The 19433-nt window shown below is 51.5% G+C and overlaps 1 protein-coding gene across 2 annotated transcripts in view; it reads right to left on the reverse strand.

Moving 5' to 3' along the window:
- Positions 1–1003: 1003 nt before the first annotated feature.
- RMND5A (required for meiotic nuclear division 5 homolog A) overlaps positions 1004–19433 on the reverse strand; it is a 28893-nt gene continuing 10463 nt past the window's right edge. For both annotated transcript variants that reach the window (XM_064151694.1, XM_064151695.1), the window contains exons 3-9: positions 19208–19342; positions 18484–18584; positions 11374–11540; positions 10057–10222; positions 7365–7467; positions 5129–5283; positions 1004–2718 (exon numbers count right to left, since the gene is read on the reverse strand). In XM_064151694.1, coding sequence (XP_064007764.1) covers positions 2655–2718; positions 5129–5283; positions 7365–7467; positions 10057–10222; positions 11374–11540; positions 18484–18584; positions 19208–19342 — 891 coding nt within the window. In that variant the 3' untranslated portion in view covers positions 1004–2654. The remainder of the gene's footprint in view (positions 2719–5128; positions 5284–7364; positions 7468–10056; positions 10223–11373; positions 11541–18483; positions 18585–19207; positions 19343–19433) is intronic.

Below are 19433 nucleotides of genomic sequence, written 5' to 3' on the forward strand. Positions count from 1 at the left end.
TTTTGAGTGAGAGTCCTTCTTGGAGTGAGAGCCCCAAAACTGAACCCAATATTCAAGGTGTGATCTTGCCAGTGCCGAGCAATGAGGTATGAACCTATCCAATGCACCCTTTAGAACTGAAAACAGGACCTCTCTGTGTCCAAAACACTGAACAACCAAGCTGACTTTGCACCCTGGTGCCAGTTAGTAGCTGTGCCATTCCTGTACTCCAACCAATTGCATTAGAGGCTCCATGACCACTCACCAGTGCTTACACCAGTGCCAAAATAACAGCTGTGCAAGGAGGACAGAGACCCAGCACTTGGACTTTGGAGTGCCTGGGAGGGGGTTTACTGATGCTGCTGGGTTTGGGGTAGTTGGTTTGGGATTTTTTTTGTTTGTTGTCACATGAAAGATTACATTTCCCAGAAATCCAAAACATTATTAACTCGCAGAATCACAGCATGGGAGAGGCTGGAAGGGACCTCCAGAGCTCATCCAGTCCAACCACCATGCCAGGATCACCCAGGGCAGGGCACGCAGGAACACATGTAGTTGGGTCTGGAAAGTCTCCAAAGAAGGAGTCTCCACAACTTCTTTGGGCAGCCTGCTCCAGGCCTCCAGCACCCTCACACCAAACAAGTTTCTCCTCATGTTGAGGTTGACCTTGTACCTGTTGTGCCTTGTCCTGTCACTGGGCACCACCAAACAGAGCCTGGCACCTTCATCCTGACCCCCACCCTTCAGGCATTGATAGACATTGCTCAGATCCCTCTCAGCCTTCTCCCCACACTAACCAGCCCCAGGGCTCTCAGCCTCTCTCCACAGCAGAGACGTTCCAGGCCCTTCAGCATCCTCCCAGCCTCCACTGGGCTCTCCCCAGCAGGTCTCTGTCTCTCTTGAGCTGGAGAGCCCCAAACTGGACACAGCACTGCAGCTGTGGCCTCAGCAGGGCAGGGCAGAGGGACAGGAGAACTCAAAATTCCACACAAGGTACAAGATTAAAAGCCATTTCAGCAAGATCTAGATGGAAAATAATCTCCTCACCCTTTTATTGTCGGTTTCAGCAGGTGGCAGCACAGCTGCTTGGAGCTCAGCGTGGATACAGTGGAAGCTTTGCAGAACATCACGGCCCTGCATTTCTCACAGCTACCAAACACCTCTGAAGGTTACCAGGTGTGAGCCTGGGCTGGCTCTGCCGCGTCTCTTCAGTGCCTTCCACTGCCAGCCGTGTGACATAGTCCCACTCAGTCTCTTGGCTCAGGTGGCACTCACCAGGTGCAGGTGTCCCAAGCTGGTCTTCTCTGCAGTGCACTGTGCTAGTGCCAGGCTGGCAGCACCAAGCCAAAGCAACTCAGCTTGGTGCTTGTTTCGACTACATAGTACAGAACCAGAACTTCCATGCAGCTCTGCTCACCCTGCTGTAGGACAGCAACACAGACAGATCTATGCACACTAGGAAAGACTCCACTGCAGGCTCTACATCTCTGGTAAGAGCAAGAACTGACCTAGCCGGTGGAGCAGGAAAAGGGCAGTGGCAGCAATATTCTACTACAAAAACAAGGCTAGAAGCAAAGTGTTCTCAGGCTACAGAAAACTTACTCCCTGGTAAGCACTGATACAGGGCCGGTGCGGCCAGGGGCAGAGCCACGGGCAGCAGACTGCATCAGAACATGCTGTGCCCCCACGTAGCAATGAATACTTGTACAATGGGTTGGGGTTTGTAACTGTTTATAAATAGCACACGGTAAGGACTATTAAACTATACAGCAACATGACATTTAGAGCCTAACCCTGAATACAAAGTTCCAAGAACATGACTACAAAGGCCAGAGAGCAAAATGTCAGTGACTAAATAGCATTTCCACTTCAGAATTTATTGGATGTTCTCTCACACAAACTCTCCTTGAGCCTGAAAACCCAGAGGAACAGGACTGCCCATTCCCCTTCTCTGCTCCAGCAGGAACTTAGCCACGCATCAACCTTATAAATTAGTGATGGATCTCACCAGGCAGCCCCTTGAGGCCAATATATTTCTATATACTTTATATATATATGCACATTTACTTTGAATTCTATGTAAAAGTTTGCAAAAACCTTTGAAAGAAAAAAAAATCAGAATATATCACAGCTTCCTCAGCCAAAAAAATACCAATCACTTTTAGAGCCACTATTCCATTTCTCAAGCTTTGGGTCGGTCTGGTCAGTCGGTCAGGTTCTGAAGTATTTACCTTTTGTTTATGTACACATTACAGGAAATAAAATCTTCACAAACATTCCCTAAGGTGAAAGTTTATCAATAGAAGGACAGAACTGGAGCAGGAAGAATATTAAACAAACAAGGGGGGGTGAGGGTGGATCCATTTCTGCTTTAAAAAGTAAAAAGTCACCATATAGTTAAGTACAAAAACCTGCATCGAATGACAACTGCTGGTGTAGTAACTTGATCAGGTATGGAGACCAAGAGTATAGTAAAGCCCTATGGTAATAATATTTCTGTAGCATTTCCACTTGGGTGTAGGTACTAAGTGTTGGCAAAGTTTCTGTAGCATTAGCTTATACAAACGCAGGAGTCCTCAGGCTGCTGCAGACAACCCAACAAGTGTGGCTGAATGCTTCTCGACTGTAAGTGACACTGTGGAGGTCAGGTGCAAACTGCATCACGGAGCTTTCCTTCAGAAAAAGATCTGCTTGGCATCTCCAGGGCTCTGCTCCATCGGGCAGTAGGGGCATTTTAACCTGGGGACAGAGAGAAGGCGTGAGAACGGCACCAGCACCAGGGCAGCCTCTCCCTGCATGGCCCCGCAGGCAGCGCCGCAGAGAGGCCCTCTTCAGCCACAGGGCTGCCCCTGGCTCCGGAAGAGCCAAGCTCAGACACCTCAGAATCTCAGGGCATTAGGGGTCAGAAGGGACCTCCCCAGAGATCACCCAGTCCAACACCCCTGCCTGGGCAGGATCACAGGGCAGGTTGCACAGGAGCACATCCAGGAGGGTTCTGAATGTCTCCAGAGGAAACTCCATAACCAATGGCTTAGGTTGGAAGAGACCTTAGGGATCATCTACTCCAACCATGGGTAGAGACACCTCCCACTAGAGCAGGTTGCACAAGGCCTCATCCAGCCTGGCTCTGAACAGCCCCAGGGAGCAGGCCTCCACAGCCTCTCAGGACTTCCTTTCCCACCTTTCACCCCCACACCTCTGAACTGCTACATACCAAGGAACTGCTTCTCATGATTCATCCACTGCTGCTGCTCCTGGGGTAGTGTTTGCACTGTAGGCCTTCTAAAGAGGCTGGGAGCTTCCCCTCTGGATTCCTCAGCATTCCCTGGCTTCTACTGGCAGATTCCCAAAATGCTGGGATTTTACAGCCCACTTAACTCAGCTTCTGCAGGATATCACCAAAGAGGTCACCCTTGCCTCCCTGCAGAGGCCACTGGTACTGACTCTCACTCTGCCAAGGCTGGGACTAAACACAGCTCTGCCCCTCTGAAACACCTCCAGGGATAGGGATACAACCTCTCTGGACAGCCTGTTCCAGCTGCGAACCCCTTCAGCCAAGAAGTTTCTTCTAATGTCCAATCTAAACCTCCTCTGAGGCAACCTGAGGCCATTTCCTCATGTCCTATCCCTTGTCACTAGGGAGAAGAAACCAACCCCTGCCTCAGCCCAGCCTCCTTTCAGGGAGCTGTAGAGAATGAGAAGATAATTGGCCCCAGCACTGAGCCCTGGGGAGCTCTACTTGTGACTGGCCACCAGCTGGATTTATCTCCACTCTCCAGCACACTGGGCCTGGCCATCCAGTCAGGTTTTTAGCCAGGAACTGTCCACCCACCCAAGCCATGAGCAGAGGCACAGACCCTGTAAGTGGTGCACAGCAGGCCACTAACCACCTTCCCTTAGAGTTAGAGGGGCCTTCATTCTGCCCCCCAGCCCCATCCTTCAGTTCAGAGGAATAATGCAGCAGCAAATTTAGTGGCTTCAAATGGCTGAAGTCCCCTGTGAGGGTACCTTGGGGCTGTTCTATCAGGACAAAGAAAGCAAACCTCACTCAACATTTCCATGCTGGGTTTGGCAAAATAACTGATGGCTCCAAGTTAGGCTTCAGCCTCCAAGGAGCTGCAGATGTCCAATCCAAATTGCCACTGGTTTTTCCCTCAAGGAGATCTGCACAGCTGTTTCCCACTTCCCCCTTCCCAAAAACCGGCAGGCACTCCACTGACATTGGAAGTGTCCAGCTGGTCTGGGAATGTTCTCCTGCCCCTCTGCCCTGCCCTGCTGAGGCCACAGCTGCAGTGCTGTGCCCAGTTTGGGGTTCCCCAGTTCAGGAGAGACACAGACCTGCTGGGGAGAGCCCAGTGGAGGATGCTGAAGGGCCTGGGACATCTCTGCTGTGGAGAGAGGCTGAGAGCCCTGGGGCTGGTTAGTGTGGGGAGGAGAAGGCTGAGAGGGCTCTGAGCAATGTCCATCAATAGCTGAGGGGTGGGTGCCAGGGGGAAGGTGCCAGGCTTGGTTTGGTGGTGCACAGTGAAAGGGCAAGGCACAACAGGCACAAGCTGGAGCCCAGGAGGTTGCAGCTCAGCATGAGAAGAAACTTGTTTGGTGTGAAGGTGCTGGAGCAGGCTGCCCAGAGAGGCTGTGGAGCCTCCTGCTCTGGAGACTTTACAAACCCCCCTGGATGTGTTCCCGAGTGACCGTCCCTGGCATGGTGGTTGGACTGAATGACCTCTGGAGGTCCCTTCCAACCCCTGCCCTGCTGTGATTCCATGAGCATTTCCACACTGATAATTCAGGTACCTGCTCAACTCAGAAGCCATTTCTCCCAAGGTTTCATTTCCAAGCATGTCTCATGCATTGCTAAACTTGCTCCCAATGAGAAACTGTAGCAAAGCCTCCATCTGGAACTTCAGACAACACAGTGATTCTCCCACCTTGCAAAACCCCCTGCTGGATGCATTCCTTCACCTAATCTCATTTGCTACCTCAGAGGTCTGACTGCACTTTTCTGCAGTGCATTAGCCCAGCTTATCTGTCTTTTAAGTCACTGTCCAAGATTAACAAGCTCTCATCAATCCTCTGCTTACGAATTCAGTCTGCCTGAAACACAGCACTCTGGCCTTAAGGCTGTTGGAAATAAAAGCATGGTACTTACTTGCTGCCATTAAACATTTTGTTCAAAGCATCTCTGGATATAATATGACCACAGACTAATTTCATGGGTGGGTTGTTATCTGTTGTTTGCTGACGAAGAATGGGACAGGCAAATATTGAATGGTACCAGCACTTTTTACCTAGGTCCACTTCAATCTGTGAAAGGAAACGAAGGCAATAATTGATCTCAGACAATTCTCCCTTTAGGTCATGACTCATTCTTCAGACATTTCACCACTCAATAGGAAGGCAAAAGGTCAATTGTGTGGGTGCCTGACAATTCCCCAGCCAAAACTCCTGAACTGTGATCCTGAAACTGCTTGTCCCACCCCCACCAAAGCATAGCATTATGCCAATTTTTAGTGCAGACCTAAGCTCTGGCATGAAAACCAAGCTGACAACCCAACAAGACTTTCTGTATTGCCTAGGAAGTGATTTCCAAAGAGCTTTAGATGCCAGATCTCATTTCAAGGGGGTAAAAAGAGTAAAGAGAAAAAGCCTTGGGTTGACTCTGGTAATGCTCTATAGCTTCTGGAAAGGCTCTGCTAAGGCCCACATGCCATGGCAATACTGAAGTGCTGCAGTACCAACACAGAAGACACTGTGACACAACATCTGCTATCAGGACAAAATGAGATCAGAAAGGGGACAAATCACAGGAACGGGCTGAGAACTGCAGAAAAAAAATCACAGCTTCAGTACCTGAGCTCCTGGCTCTTGACAGGCTTAACCTTCCCCAAAACCTGACCATATCATCTTTCCAGGCTACTTAATGTCAGTCTTTGCACAATGAAATAAGGCTTGCCAACACCACGGTGCCTGAGCAGCACAGATCCTCCAGCTGAGGACATGCAAGGAGCCATGTGTGTGTTAGTAACTGAGCCACATCTGACTGTGAGCTCCTCCCATGCTCCCTGGATGGCAGGGCGTGAACCTGCCACACCCAGAGGTGACATTCTCAGTGCCAGAGAAAATGGAGCTGGGAAGACCTCTCCACAGGTAATTACACTCCAAATTGACCTCTTCCAAGACGCTAATCCAGTTCATGCCCAGTTTCCACTGAACAGGTTTGCTTTTCAAATGAGGAGCAGACCACTGGAGAGCTACACACACACACCTGGAAAGAGCTACAGAGGCAAACTGGGGCTATAGAACAACTGAACTTCATCTCCATTGACACAAACCAGTGGTTCTGGAAGCATAATGCACTGCATCCCAATTCAGTACCCACAGCCTCAGATGCAGCACTAATTCCTTCCAGGAAGAGTGCTGGAGCCTAGCTAGAGAAGGTGACTCCTTCTCAGTGGGATGCATTCCCTGCCCAGTTGTACACCTTAGGTGTTCAGCTGAGTGGAACCTAAGAGCACTTGTTTGGTCAGTGTGAAAGGGGGTACCAAGTGATGAGGGGAGCAGCAAACCAAGCTCAGAGCTCGACGCCTGACAGGCTGCACTGGTTTAAGCTGGACTGGACACTCTGCACCGCTCTGAGCAATGCCTGCTTCAGGACAGGAGTGGGGGTTGGGGAACTTGGGAGACTCCCTCCCCAGCAGGGGAGAGAGTGGAAGTGGGGAAAGGCAGCAAAAAACAGGCTATGTTAACCCATTATGCAGACAAACCTAATGGAGACAGCAACAAGAAACAACCCTGTCAGTCATGCTGGGCACCGAGCAGCCACCACCAGCCCTGCACTTGGCACCAGGCAAGAACACAACGCTGAGGGGCTCGGAGGGCTCAGCAGAACTCCACAAACCGCAGGAAGAAAGGACCGGGGAGGCGTGGCCAGGAAGGGGCACAAAGGAGCCAGATGGGCATGCCAGTGCTTGAGGCTCCGCCAACAGGCACTTGCTTGCAGCTTCAGAGCGGCCTCGGTGTGCTTTCAGCAGTGCAGCTCAACCTCGTCAGCCAGCAAGGAGGAAGATCTCATGGCTGCCTAACACTGAAGTTCTGTGCAGGTGCCATTTGTAGGTGCCAGCTGTGCCAGTGCTCTGGGGGGCATGTGGGAGTCTGACATTCCTGCCCAGCTTCACTGCTGGCTGAGCCTACAAACAGGAAGCAGCAGCCACATCCCTCGGCCTGGGGCATAGACCCTGAGGCCTCTGTCCAGCAAGAAGCTTCAAGCCCCAGAGCTGGTGGAGGTGGCAGCCTGCAGAACACCCCCTACTGTTCATCAGGAAAGCCACCTGAGAACACAGTTCGTGTTAAGAGACCTGCCCTGCCTCGGCCCAGCAGCGACTCACCGGCAGCTCATCCTTCTGGTTCCAGACACCTGTGCACTGCCTCTGCTCAATAACAGCCTTGATGTTGATTAGAGCTGGTAATGCTACACAACCTGCTGAAAAACTGCAGAGAAAGGCAATGTTAGCACACAGGGCCTGTGGGGAGAGCAGCCCATGCTGTCTTCTGACTTTCACAGTAGCTGCCACACCAGTGCTGCACTGCTCCACTCAACCCCGAGCTCCTCCCAAGTGTAAGGGGCAGGCTATCAGCTCCCCTGCATCACGTACCATATGCTGGGCTGAAACAATTCAATGATTTTTACACCACCTGATTTGACTTTGTGCTGCACAGGAGGAAGAGGAGGCTGTTGGCTTGCATAGGTGGTTGCTCTCAACTATAGGAGCACATGTGCAGCTTAAGAGACTCCACAGAGCCCAGGAGCTTCAATTACAGCCAGTCCCCACGTATGGAAACATCCTTCCACTTGCACCTTAAAAACAGTTCATGGGCAGGCAAGTGAATGAAGGAAACCACAACCTGTAACCAGAATGGCAGCATGCAACTCAAGGTCAGTGTCCTGACAGTTCAGTCTGCTCTGGGAGCTACTGCCAGAACTTGCCACGTGGTTTGAAATATTCCACCATGTTACAGGAGAAAAAAATGACACTGAATTCCCAGGCACCAGGTGGTCTGATGGATTTAAGCCTGATGGCAATACTATAGGCCTGGAAATCACCAGCAGCAGAGAGAGAGTTTGACCTTGGTGTCAACCTGCTCTGTTTCTGTGGCAGATTGCAATTTGTGCAAGTCTTATTGTCTAGAGAGGCCATGACCTTCCTCTTCATCCTGTGCCTTCGGATACTTGGGTGCGTTTGTGCAGGAACACTCTGCCTAGTTTACTTGGGAGGGCCATACCTGCAACCTAGGTTCAGTAAACCACCACCCCCCTCACGTCCCACAGGCCATTTAGGTTCAGTAAACCACACCCCCCCCTCACGTCCCACAGGCCATTTAGGTTCCATAAGCCATCACCCCCCTCACATCCCACAGGCCATTTAGGTTCCATAAGCCATCATCCCCCTCACATCCCACAGGCCATTTAGGTTCCATAAGCCATCACCCCCCTCACATCCCACAGGCCATTTTAATCCTTGCACTTTGGGGATTTCAGCCCTGAGTGTAACTTCTGCTGACCCTGGGGACGTTTGGACAAGCAGGATTTGTAGATATAAAAGCATTACTGCTTTAATTGCACTGCAGGAACCTGTTTCTACATGAGCCCTCAAGAGTGTCACAACTCAAGTCAACAGTGAATTCAGAGTGTCCTGTTGTCCTCGAGACCCTGCACCATGACCTCTCCAGGACAAGTTCTCCCACTGACTCCATACAATAAGTCAGACCATGAGGCCTGTCTAGGATTAAATATATCTTGAGGAAGCCCAGCAGCCTTCAACAAAGTGCCCACTGCTGATGTTCCAGGTTTGCTAGGGCAGGCTCTAACCTGTGGCTGGTTTAATTCCTCCAAGACTGGCAGAACTCTCAGGTCAGCCCAGCTCCGCCCAGCCTCTCAGTGACCAGAGCATCAACACTGCCTGCACAGGGCAGGGGCACACTGGGGTCGACACAGGCCTCACCAACAGGGACTTTGCACTTCATTGCCATCCTCCTCCTCAGCTGCACTGCCAGCTGCACTGGTGTCCTGGCGTGAGCAATCACAATGGAAAATGTTGCTCTTAACTGGACCACAGCCAAGAGAGATAAAGGTTCAGGCAGCTATGAAAGCTCTAGGCTGGAACTTCTAACGGTTATTGGAGAAAGGCAGTCTGGAAGTGCTCTTCTCTGCTACTGCTGCTGTACTTTGTGACAGAGGTGCAAACACAAGTAGAACCTTTGGCCATTTTAACTGCTTTAAAGGTAGGCACAGAAGTTATTTAATAATAAGTTTGGGAAGAAAAGCCAGAACAAGAACAAGACAGAGGCAGTGGAGCTTCTGCCAAGAACCAAATCTAGCCCAGGAAGAGACACGATTTGCTTTCTATTCAATGTCTGAAATGAAAACTGAACCATCAGGTGAGAGTAACTGGGGGAACTGGCATCCAAAGTTCTGCTTGATCTCCAGAGAAGTTAGAAGGAGAGCTAGTTGGTTCATCTTCACATTCCCAGCAGCTCCTCCAGATCTGCAGCATCAGATATGCTACCGACCCTGCCAGTGCCTCCTTCCCCTTTGCAAATGAGGTCCAGCAAGCAACTTGGAAAGTTTAGCAGCTGAAATCCTAACAACTCCTAAGCATTCTTCCCAGGAGAAGAGAGGTAAAATAATGCATGGATTAAAAGCCACAGGGATCAAAGGCTGAGCTACCCCTGGCCCCAGTTTTCAGGGGTTTTCAGTTAAGGAGCAGGGTCAGTTCTCATCGGTTTGCTGTAGCAATAACCAGCTGACTGCCACCCTCACCTTTCATACTGGTGTCAAACCTATGGAAGCCAAGCTCCATCTGTGAATGATTCCTCTCGAGCTGCAAAGGTAAAGCATGGCCTAGGGGAACCTCTGCATTCTAATGACTGCAAATGCTGTTAGAGCTAACTCCCCTTACATACCTTATTTAACACAAGCCACAGCAGAACACTCCTCAGCAGCAGATTTTGCCCTCAACAAGTAAGCAGAAAACAAAGCACCATGTGCCTGGTCTCAAAGGCAAGTGAAAAGCAGCATACCTAACACTGAGAGGTGATTCCACTGAGAGCCCCAGGAGGGCACAGGCATCTCTCGTGAAGATGTCGCAGATGTCTGCCCACTGGTTGGCATCCAGCAGGTGAACGTAGGGAGAGTTCTCTATGCCCTGCCGCAGGTACACCAGGCTGCCCATCAGCACCTGGATATCTGTTGAGGGACCAGCAACGGTTACACCACACCAGAAACAAAACCTCCTGCCTGCAGAATGCCAGGCAAGCACCAAAACAATCACATCCTCACCTCGGCAGCTCCAGCCACCAAGAGCAGAGTCAGGGCTTCAGCCCTCTGCACGCAGGCTGCAGGGCTGGGACCGGCTGCAAGAGCTTTCCGACACACACAGCGCCCTAAGAGCCAGCCCGTGCTGGGTTCAGAGTGAGGTGGTTCACTTGTCTCACATACTCCCATTTCTCAACAGGTTCACTTCTCTCCACATTTCCCCAGGTAGCAAAAAATAGCAGGTGACTATTCCAGCAACAGCCCTGCAGCCTGGCACAGGCCTGCTCTAGATGTCAGTCACCTGGTTTTGAAAGAGGCAGATCCCTTCAGCTTCAGCAGAGGTGCACTGACGTTAAAAAAACAGGGACTCAATGCAAATGGTAAGGACTCAGGTGACACATCTTGAAGATAAAAGTGAGACTGCACTGGGCTGCTAGGGGGTGTTCAGAGAAGAGCAGTGAGGCTGGTGAGGGGTTTGGAGGGCAGGTGGCTGTGATCGTGCCCCTTTGTGTGGGTTCGGTTTTGGGGCCGTCACTCCAAAAAGGACACCGAGAGGCTGAAGTGAGTCTGCGAAGGGCAACAAAGCTGGGGAAGGGTCTGAAAACAGGGCTGAGAAGGAGCAGCTGAGGGAGCTGGGGGTGTGCATTGTGGAGAAGAGGAGGCTGAGGGCAGACCTCATTGCTCTCTACAGCTCCCTGAGAGGAGGCTGCAGTGAGGTGGAGGTTGAGCTCTGCTGCCTGCTATCAGATGATAGAGGAAATGCCCTGAAATTGTGCCAGAAGAAGGTTAGGTTGGAGATGAGGAAAAATTTCTTTGCTGCAAGAGTGGTCAGGGGCTGGACCAGGCTGCCCAGGGAGGTGGTAGAGTCCCCTTCCCTGGAGGTGCTCAGGAAGCTGCAGCTGTGGAGCTCCAGGACATAGTTTAGTGGTCACGGTTATGGTTGGTTGGACTTAATCTCAGAGGGCTTTTCCAACCCTGATGACTCCATGAAAATGCTGGAGCTGATCATGGAGTGTGATCTGTGCTTTAGCACAGGTGCCCACCTCAGTGCCTGAGTGCCCTTCCCAGGGCTGCAGACTCACCTTTCTGGTGGTTGAAGGCGAAGGGCTGGAAGTTTTTTGCATACTGAAGGGCTTCTCTCTGATTTGCTGTTCCCCCCATCAATAAACTAATGAAATACAATCTGTGCAGCTTAAACTCCAAGGAACTATTCTGTGCCATGAGCATCTCTCTGTTGGATACTGCCCACCTGCAAGAAAGGAGGCGACAAGAGTCATGAAGTGCCAGCCCACACCATCTGAAATCACTGCAATCATCAGCCACCAATGCAAGGAGTATCTTAGCTCCTGACATTGACACAGAGCACAGAAAGGACCAGGGCCCTTTACAAGTAATAGGGCTACAGAGAGTACACTACAGAAGTGAGGGACTTCAGCTGCTGCTGTACAGGGCAACCTCTGCAACATTCATGGAGTCTCAGAATGGGTTGGGCTGGAAGGGACCTTGAAGATCATCCAGTTTCAACCCTCTGCCATGGGCAGGGACATCTCCCACCAGCACAGCTTGCTCAAGGTTTCACCCAGCCTGGCCTTGAACACCCCTAGGGAGGGCACATCCACACCCTCCCTGGGCAACCTGTGCCAGTGTCTCACTACCCTCACTGGATAGAATTTCTTCTTCATCTCCAGTCTCAATCTCCCCTCTTCAAGCTTCAGCTCTTGTCATAAGTCCCTCCTCAATTCTCCTGGAGCCCTTCCAAGTACTGAAATGCAGCTCTAAGGTGTCCTCAGAGCCTTCTCTTCTCCAGGCTGAGCAGCCCCAACTCTCCCAGTCTGTCCCCACAGCAGAAGTTCTCCAGCCCCCTGAGCATCTTTGTGGCTTCTTCTGGACCCTCACAACCAGGTTCATGCCCTTCATGGGCTGTGGGCACCAGAGATGGCCCCCACAGGTTTTTTGGTGTGTTTTTGCTGGAGGGGGTGGGGCTTTGTTGGGGGTTTTCCTGGAGATTTCCCCCCCTTTAATTCAACTTAGGCCTAAATCAATCCAATTTTTCTCTTAAGAACTCCAGATTTCAATGCTCTTCAGTACATCTGTTTCTCATTAGTGTCAATTAGTTCTACTGTTTTCACTCTGTAGGCTCCATTAAGCAAAGAGCTTTTCACTTTCCAGTAAGGAAGTGAGGTAGCCTCTGCTGCTTAAAAAGCAGGGCTCTGAGAGGCTGGGGTTCCTTTCAGCCACGACTGAAGTAAGAAACTGAAGCATTCCTACAGCACTGGCAAAGCTTCCAGTGCAAGGCAGCCTGCTGCATTACCCAGCAAGTATTTGCTTTCCACTTGTGATGGAAATGCCACAAGTCAGAGTTTAGTGGCAGAGCTCTGGCTGACAGCAGTAGGAACCAATGACAAAAGTAGCCTTTGAACACAGAACCAGCCCTACTGGCCCTCATTTCAGATGAGCAGCCTCAGCACCCTGCCAACACGGGAGGGGAGGGCATGCCCCCTGAGCAGGAGGGGTTTGGTTTTGGGGTGGGGAACAGTTTTGGGTGGGGGGGTCCTGTTTGTTTTGTGCGGATTCTTTTTCAGGGCCTGCGTCCTTGGTCTGAGCAGGCTCGCAACAAAGTTCAGCCCCACCTAAGGAAACAGTCACAGACCACTCAGCAGGTGAAAGACAAAAGGCTCTTGTCAATGAGCTAGCTCAGAGTCCCACTAATGAGAAATTCATCCCCACTGCACCACAACAGCCTCCACCCTCTCCCTGCCAGTGCTCCCCACCACACCCCACGGTGCTCCATCCCGCTGAGCCCCAGCCTGCTTCCCAAATGAGCTTTCAGGCAGGCTTTCCATGTTAGCCCTTTTGAGTGGCAGCACAGACGGGCATCGGAAGCAACCAGCCACAGGAGCAAAGGTGCCTGGTCTAGGATGTGCTGTTCCCATCTCTAGGGAAAGCAGAAAAACCAACAAGGAAGGTTCAAAGCATTCACCTCTCCAGCACTGCCACCAGCCCCAGCCATCGGTGACCACCACCCCAGTCCCAAAATGACACTTTCTGTGCATTTTCCCTTCTGAGACTGAAATCCATCTGATGGGTTGAAGGTTCACAGTGTCCCTGCTCAAACCGCAGGCACACAGAGCTCTCCTCCAGCTCCCACAGGGGATGCACATTGCACAGAGCTGAGCAAAGACTTTAAACTAAACCCCGAAGGTCCCAGCAAACAGCAGCACCTGTGTGCCTTGCTGCTTTACAGACAGCAGACAACAGCTCCTCCCCAAGATATTACAGTCGAAAGATTTCAATCTGCAAAGTCATTCCCACCAGACCTTCAGGTGAAGACTCACCTGGGCTCAGAACCCACGGATTCTCCCCTCCCCCCCACCAAATTGCCATGAGAAAAGTCCCTGGAAATTAAAGGGACTGTGTGGAGGTACAGCGATTACAGGGCTTAGGGTGCAGGGCCGGACTGGGCAGCTACAAAGTCAAGGTCCACAGTCCACAACACAGGAAGAGGTGATGGGCAGCTGTATTAGGTCTAATTCTGATGTGCAGCACTTAAATGCTGGACCTTGTGTTAGTAAGAATAGCCAGGGGAAAAAAAACAGACACTGAAGGCTTGGGTTTGTTTGTTGTACCAGGTATGACCCTAGCTTCTCTCTCTCACCACAGCAGAGCCTTGAAAGGCCTTCTGAGAAGCCACTCATCTGACAGTTCCCTTACAGCAGCAGTGACCACCCAGGTTTGCTTCATGTCCAGCCCTGAGTTAAGCTGAGCAGCAGCAGCTGAGCACTGGCAGAGCCAGGGGCTGGTTCTTGTTTCCTCCCAGCCTGTGGAACCCACATGGACAAACCTTGCTGTACTCATCTTGGTTCACCACTCTGCAGTCACAGACCCTTCTGCAACAGCTGCCTTCTGCTCCAGCACCTAACTCCAGAACAGGGCATTGTGAGGCACCTTTTGTGTCCCCCCCAAAGCTGTCTTCACCACAGCAGTTGTAGCCATTTATCAGCTTTACGTCCAGAGAGCTCAAGGCCACCCCTGCAAGCTCCTATCACACTTCAGCTGGCCCTCCAGGAGAAGTTTCTACCCCTGCTCCTGAACACCCTGCTGGGAAGTGCCAGATCTGGACAGGCTGAGAACTAGGGGAAGGCAAACCTCATGGAGTTCAATAAGGCCAAGGGCAGGGTCTTGCAGCTAGGGAGGAACAACAGCAGGCACCAGTACAGGTTGGGGCTGCCCTGTTGGAGAGCAGCTACATGGAGAGTGCTGGTGGGCAGTGCTGCATGGGCCAGCAATGTGCCCCTGGGGTCAAGAGGTCCAAGGGCAGCCTGGGGACATCAGGAAAAGTGTGGCCAGTAGGGCCAGGGAGGTTCTCCTGCCCCTCTGCCCCAGCTGCAGTGCTGTGTCCAGTTTGGGGCTCCCCAGTTCAGGAGAGACACAGACCTGCTGGGGAGAGTCCAACAGAGAGCTGAGAGGATGACTGGGGGACTCGAGCATCTCTCTTGTGGAGAGAACTGAGAGCCCTGGGATTGGTTAGTGGGAGGAGAAGGCTGAGAGGGCTCTGAGCAATGTCTGTCAGTAGCTGATGGGTGGGGGTCAAGCAGAGGGGACCAATCAGTTCTCAGTGGTGCACAGCAATAAAACAAGGAGCAGTGGATACAGACTGGAACAGAGAAGGTTGCAGCCCAACATAAGGAGAAACTTGTTTGGTGTGAGGGTGCTGGAGGCCTGGAGCAGGCTGCCCAGAGAGGCTGTGGAGTCTCTTGCTCTGGAGACTTTCCAGGCCTACCTGGATGCGTTCCTGTGTGCCCTGCCCTGGGTGCTCCTGCTTTGGCAGTAGGGTTGCACTGGATGATCTCTGGAGGTCCTTTCCAACTTCTAGCACTCTGTGATTCCCTAGCAGCAGCAGTCCTGGGGGTAATACCTCCAAACCAGCATTGGCCCCTCAGGTTTTGCTCCTCCTCATTACCACCTACGGCTTCTACACTGGAGTGCATCATTATGAGAGCTGCCTGTGCCCAGCAGCAGGCAAAGACAGGCAGAGTTCTTGCTCTGAAGTGTTCCAACAGAATGAACATTACCAGCAGAAGGGAGAGAGGGTGGGGGAGGGAGCCCGGCACATGAACAATGTTGATGGTGCAGCATGCTCCCTGTCTATCCAGCTGCCCCTGGAGGAAGGAGCAGGTCTTCTGCTGGCCTTGGAAAGCAGAGAACTCACTGCAGCCACTGCAAGATATGGCTAAGTGGTAAGGAGCAGGGGCTGAAGCCCAACAAATTGGAGCTAAAATGAGTTAGTGCCTGCAAGTGAACGGACACCAGAGCAAGTCACTGTTCCTCAGGGAGCAACAGCTTTGTGACTGCTTGAACTACAAGAGGTCTGTGGTGGAGCTGACAGTGAACCCACTTCGCTGGAACCCCGAACACTTCAGAGTTGCTTCCCTTCGATGAGCCAATTTGACAGCAATAAACCACTTCAGTTTTCCACCTGTGTAAGCATGTTCAAAGATCAAACCAGCCAGGCCAAACTCTGCCTGACCCAAAGCCATGATCCAGGATTTAGCTGATGAACAAACAGAGACCAGAGACCAGTGGTGTCCCTCAGGGCTCTGTGCTGTTGGACCTCTCTGTCAGTGACATGAACACTGGGACTGAGGCACCCTCAGCAATCTGTGGGTGCCACCAAGTTGTGTGGTGTGGCTGGAGGGAAGGGATCCAGCCAGAAGCACCTGGACAGGCTGCAGAGGGCACAAGCCAACCTCCAAGGTCAACAAAGCCAACTGCAAGCTCCTGCACCTGAGTCAGGGCAATGCCAAGCACAAAGCTAGGCTGGATGAACAGTGGCTCCAGAGCAGCCTGCAGGAGAAGGCCCTGGGGATGTTAGTTGGTGCCAAAGTGCCCAGGAGCCAGCACTGGTCCCTGGCAGCCCAGAGCCAGCTGTGTGCTGGCTGCAGCCAGAGGAGAGAGAGCAGCAGCACAGGGAGGGGATTCTGCCCCTCTGCTCAGACCTCACATGAAGCACTGCCTCCACCTTTGGGGCCCCAGCACAAGGACTTGGAGCTGCTGGAGAGGGTCCAGAAGAGGCCACAAAAATGATCTCTGCTACGGCGACAGGCTGGAAGAGTTGGGGCTGCTGAGCCTGGACAAGAGAAGGCTCCAGGGAGACCTTAGAACTGCTCTCCAGTAACTGAGGGGACCTCAGGAGAGCTGGTGAGGGACTTTTGACAAGGGCTGGGAGTGACAGGACAAGGAACAATAGATTGGAACTTGAGGAGGGGATATTGAGACAGAAGATGAGGAAGAAATTCTTGGCAGTGAGGGTGGCGAGACACTGGCACAGGTTGCCCAGGGAGGCTGTGGATGCTCCCTCCCTGGAGGTGTTCAAGGCCAGGTTGAGTGAGGCCTTGAGCAAGCTGTGCTGATGGGAGGTGTCCCTGCCCATGGCAGGGAGTTGGAACTGGATGGTCTTGAAGGTCACTTCCAACTCAAACCATTCTGTGAATCTACAAACACCAAGGTTCAGAGGATTACTGTGCTTGCTTTAGATGCTAGCAGGCTCTCAATTAACATGGCTGTATTGGCCCTTGTTAGTGGGAACAGAAAATGCTTGTTCATATGAAAATGTGTTTAACTGAACAACACAAAAAGGTCTCTTAAGTGTCTGAATTATGCTCTGGAATGAACGAGAAACTTTGACTCTTCTTTGGTTTCCTTGGTTCTTTGCTTAAAAGGTTACTCCAAAGCTGTTTGAGTTTTCTTTTTTTCTGGGCTTCTGTTGTGTTTCTCCTGAGACCAAACCTCAGGTTACTGAAGCTCTCACAGCTGTAAAAATCACTTTAAAAGCTAGGCTGAGGGTTTGTCTGGGGGTTTCTCGGTTTTCAAAGGAAAGGTTGCTGTGCAGTTACACATCCACTGCCGCGAGCAGGAGGAGTGACCTGTGACACATTTGCTGTCACAGACTGCGCTGGGCTGGAAGGGAGCCTCCAGGGGCGTTCTGACCAAGCCCCCTGCAGGCAGCAGGCTCCAGCCAGAGCAGGCTGCACAGGGACACATCCAGGCTGATCTTCAATGGCTCCAGCAACAGGGCCTCAACCACAGCCCTGGGCAGCCTGAGCCAGTGTACTCATCCTCCATGCCCACTCTGCACTCCTGTGAGCCAGGAGATGAAATCCAGCCCTGGAATCCCTGCTGCTGCTCCAATGGGCAGCACTGGGCTGGCACCTGGGAAAGCTGGACTGGAAAGCAGGCTTGGAACAGTATGTTCCACTGCTGGAGACTAATTCCTTGAAAACCAAACATCTCCTAAATCAGATAGATTCAAATTCTTTCTTATATATCTCCCCTGCTCCAGTTTCAAACCATTGCCTCATATCCAATCCCCACAGACCCTTCTGAACAGCCTCTCCTCAGCCTTCCTGTAGGTCCCTGGAGCCTTCTCTACTCCATGCTGAACAGCCCCAACTCTTTCACCACCTTTCTTCTAACCTGTAGCACCAGCTTACATGTCTGACTGTTGTAAAGTCTACTAAGGTCAAGGAAATATCCTAGTCTAATGTTGATGGCACATCTCAGACACTCCCAGATGTGGCTGTGGTCTGAGCCTTCAGCACTCCCACTGGCTTGCATTCACTGCACCTTCACTGGAATCTCTGTCAGTAGCTCACCTTCCTGCACTGTTATTCAGCACTGACCTGGCAGTGGCAGCCTGCAAAGTGCACATCTGCCCATCCACTGCCTCTGCCTTCCCCCTGGTTCCTCATCTGCAAGACAGAGGGGACTTCAGGAAAAGTGAGAGCTTGGATTACAAGTCAAGTCCTGCTCACTCCAAAGGCTTGGTGACTCCAAAAGGGCTTGGGGCATCCAATACTTCATTAAATCTTGGTGCCCTTCACAAAGAAGGTTCCCTAATGACTCACTATAAGGTCAGGTGCCCATCATGGTAGACAACTGCTCCTCCAAATGGTATTCCCTAAACCTTAGCTCAGCATCACAAATGGCTCATGTTAATCCTTCAGGTAAGGAAGGGACTCTCAGTCAAGCACTGCCCAGGGGGAGAGATGCAGGAGGAAGAGATTCACTTAGCACCCAGACTGCTTGAAGGCCAGACAGGAAAATACACCAAGAGCAACATTTTAAGTGGAAAACTAAGGATTTGGTAAAAGCATTCCAAAGAAAAGGAGGATTAAAACCCTGAGCAGACTCACTCTAGAGCAGGTCTCAAAACTCTGACTTTCAAGGCTTCCAATATTCGGTTTAGCTCCACAAATGGCTCTTTCTGACTCTGGTCTATTGAGAGGCCAGACTCCTGCAGAAACAAAGGCAAGGCAAGGACAGGGTTAAGCTGCTGCTGCTCCTCTGACAGCTTCAATGTCCACCTGAACGATGAAACAAAGTGACTGTGGGTTAGGAATTTACACACACAAGCTATTTGTTCAGGTGGCCTGGAAGCAAGGTGAAGCTGTATTTACACCACAGCAAAATTCACAAGCACATATATATTTCTAATTTGTATGTAATTGTAAATACTGGTAAATGTTATAACACAGAAATCCAAACTCCCACCCAGACACAGAGAGCTGCCCAGCAGAGCTCAAAGCTACCCCCCTTTTCTTCCATCCCAAACAGACAGACGAAAACAAAAGCCACCAAAACTTATGTCCTATTTGTTGGTGGAGAGATTAGAGCAGATGGGGGAGGACACAAAAAGGGCAACGTCCCAAGACATAGTGAGGGAAGATCGTTTCTATTTTGACTTTTCATCCCTCTCAGCACACCAATGAACGACACAGCCATCACCATTATTTTCTTTTCACAACCAGTGATCTAATTTCTCTCATTAAAATCCTGCAGTCAGCCTCAAAGCCACACACAAAGAGCCTTTGCCCAGCCAGCAGGATGCAGCGGGACCCAGCGCCCACCCGCGGTTACCTGGCACAGCTCCTCGGCCACGTCCAGCATGCCCTGCCTGAAGAAGTGCTCCACCATCACCTCGTTGAGGATGCGCTGGCTGTCAGCCTGCCAGCACCCATCGATGCCCACGCTGCTGATGTCCGAGTCAAAGTTCTGAAAGGTAGAGGTGCACACTGAGTGGGCTGCAGCACAGCAGCCCCTGGCGGTTTCCTTCACTCAGCTGGCCCTCGCCTACGTCTGGTTC

The sequence above is a fragment of the Pogoniulus pusillus genome, chromosome 11, assembly GCF_015220805.1.
Source record: "Pogoniulus pusillus isolate bPogPus1 chromosome 11, bPogPus1.pri, whole genome shotgun sequence".
NCBI classification, from domain to species: Eukaryota; Metazoa; Chordata; class Aves; order Piciformes; family Lybiidae; genus Pogoniulus; species Pogoniulus pusillus.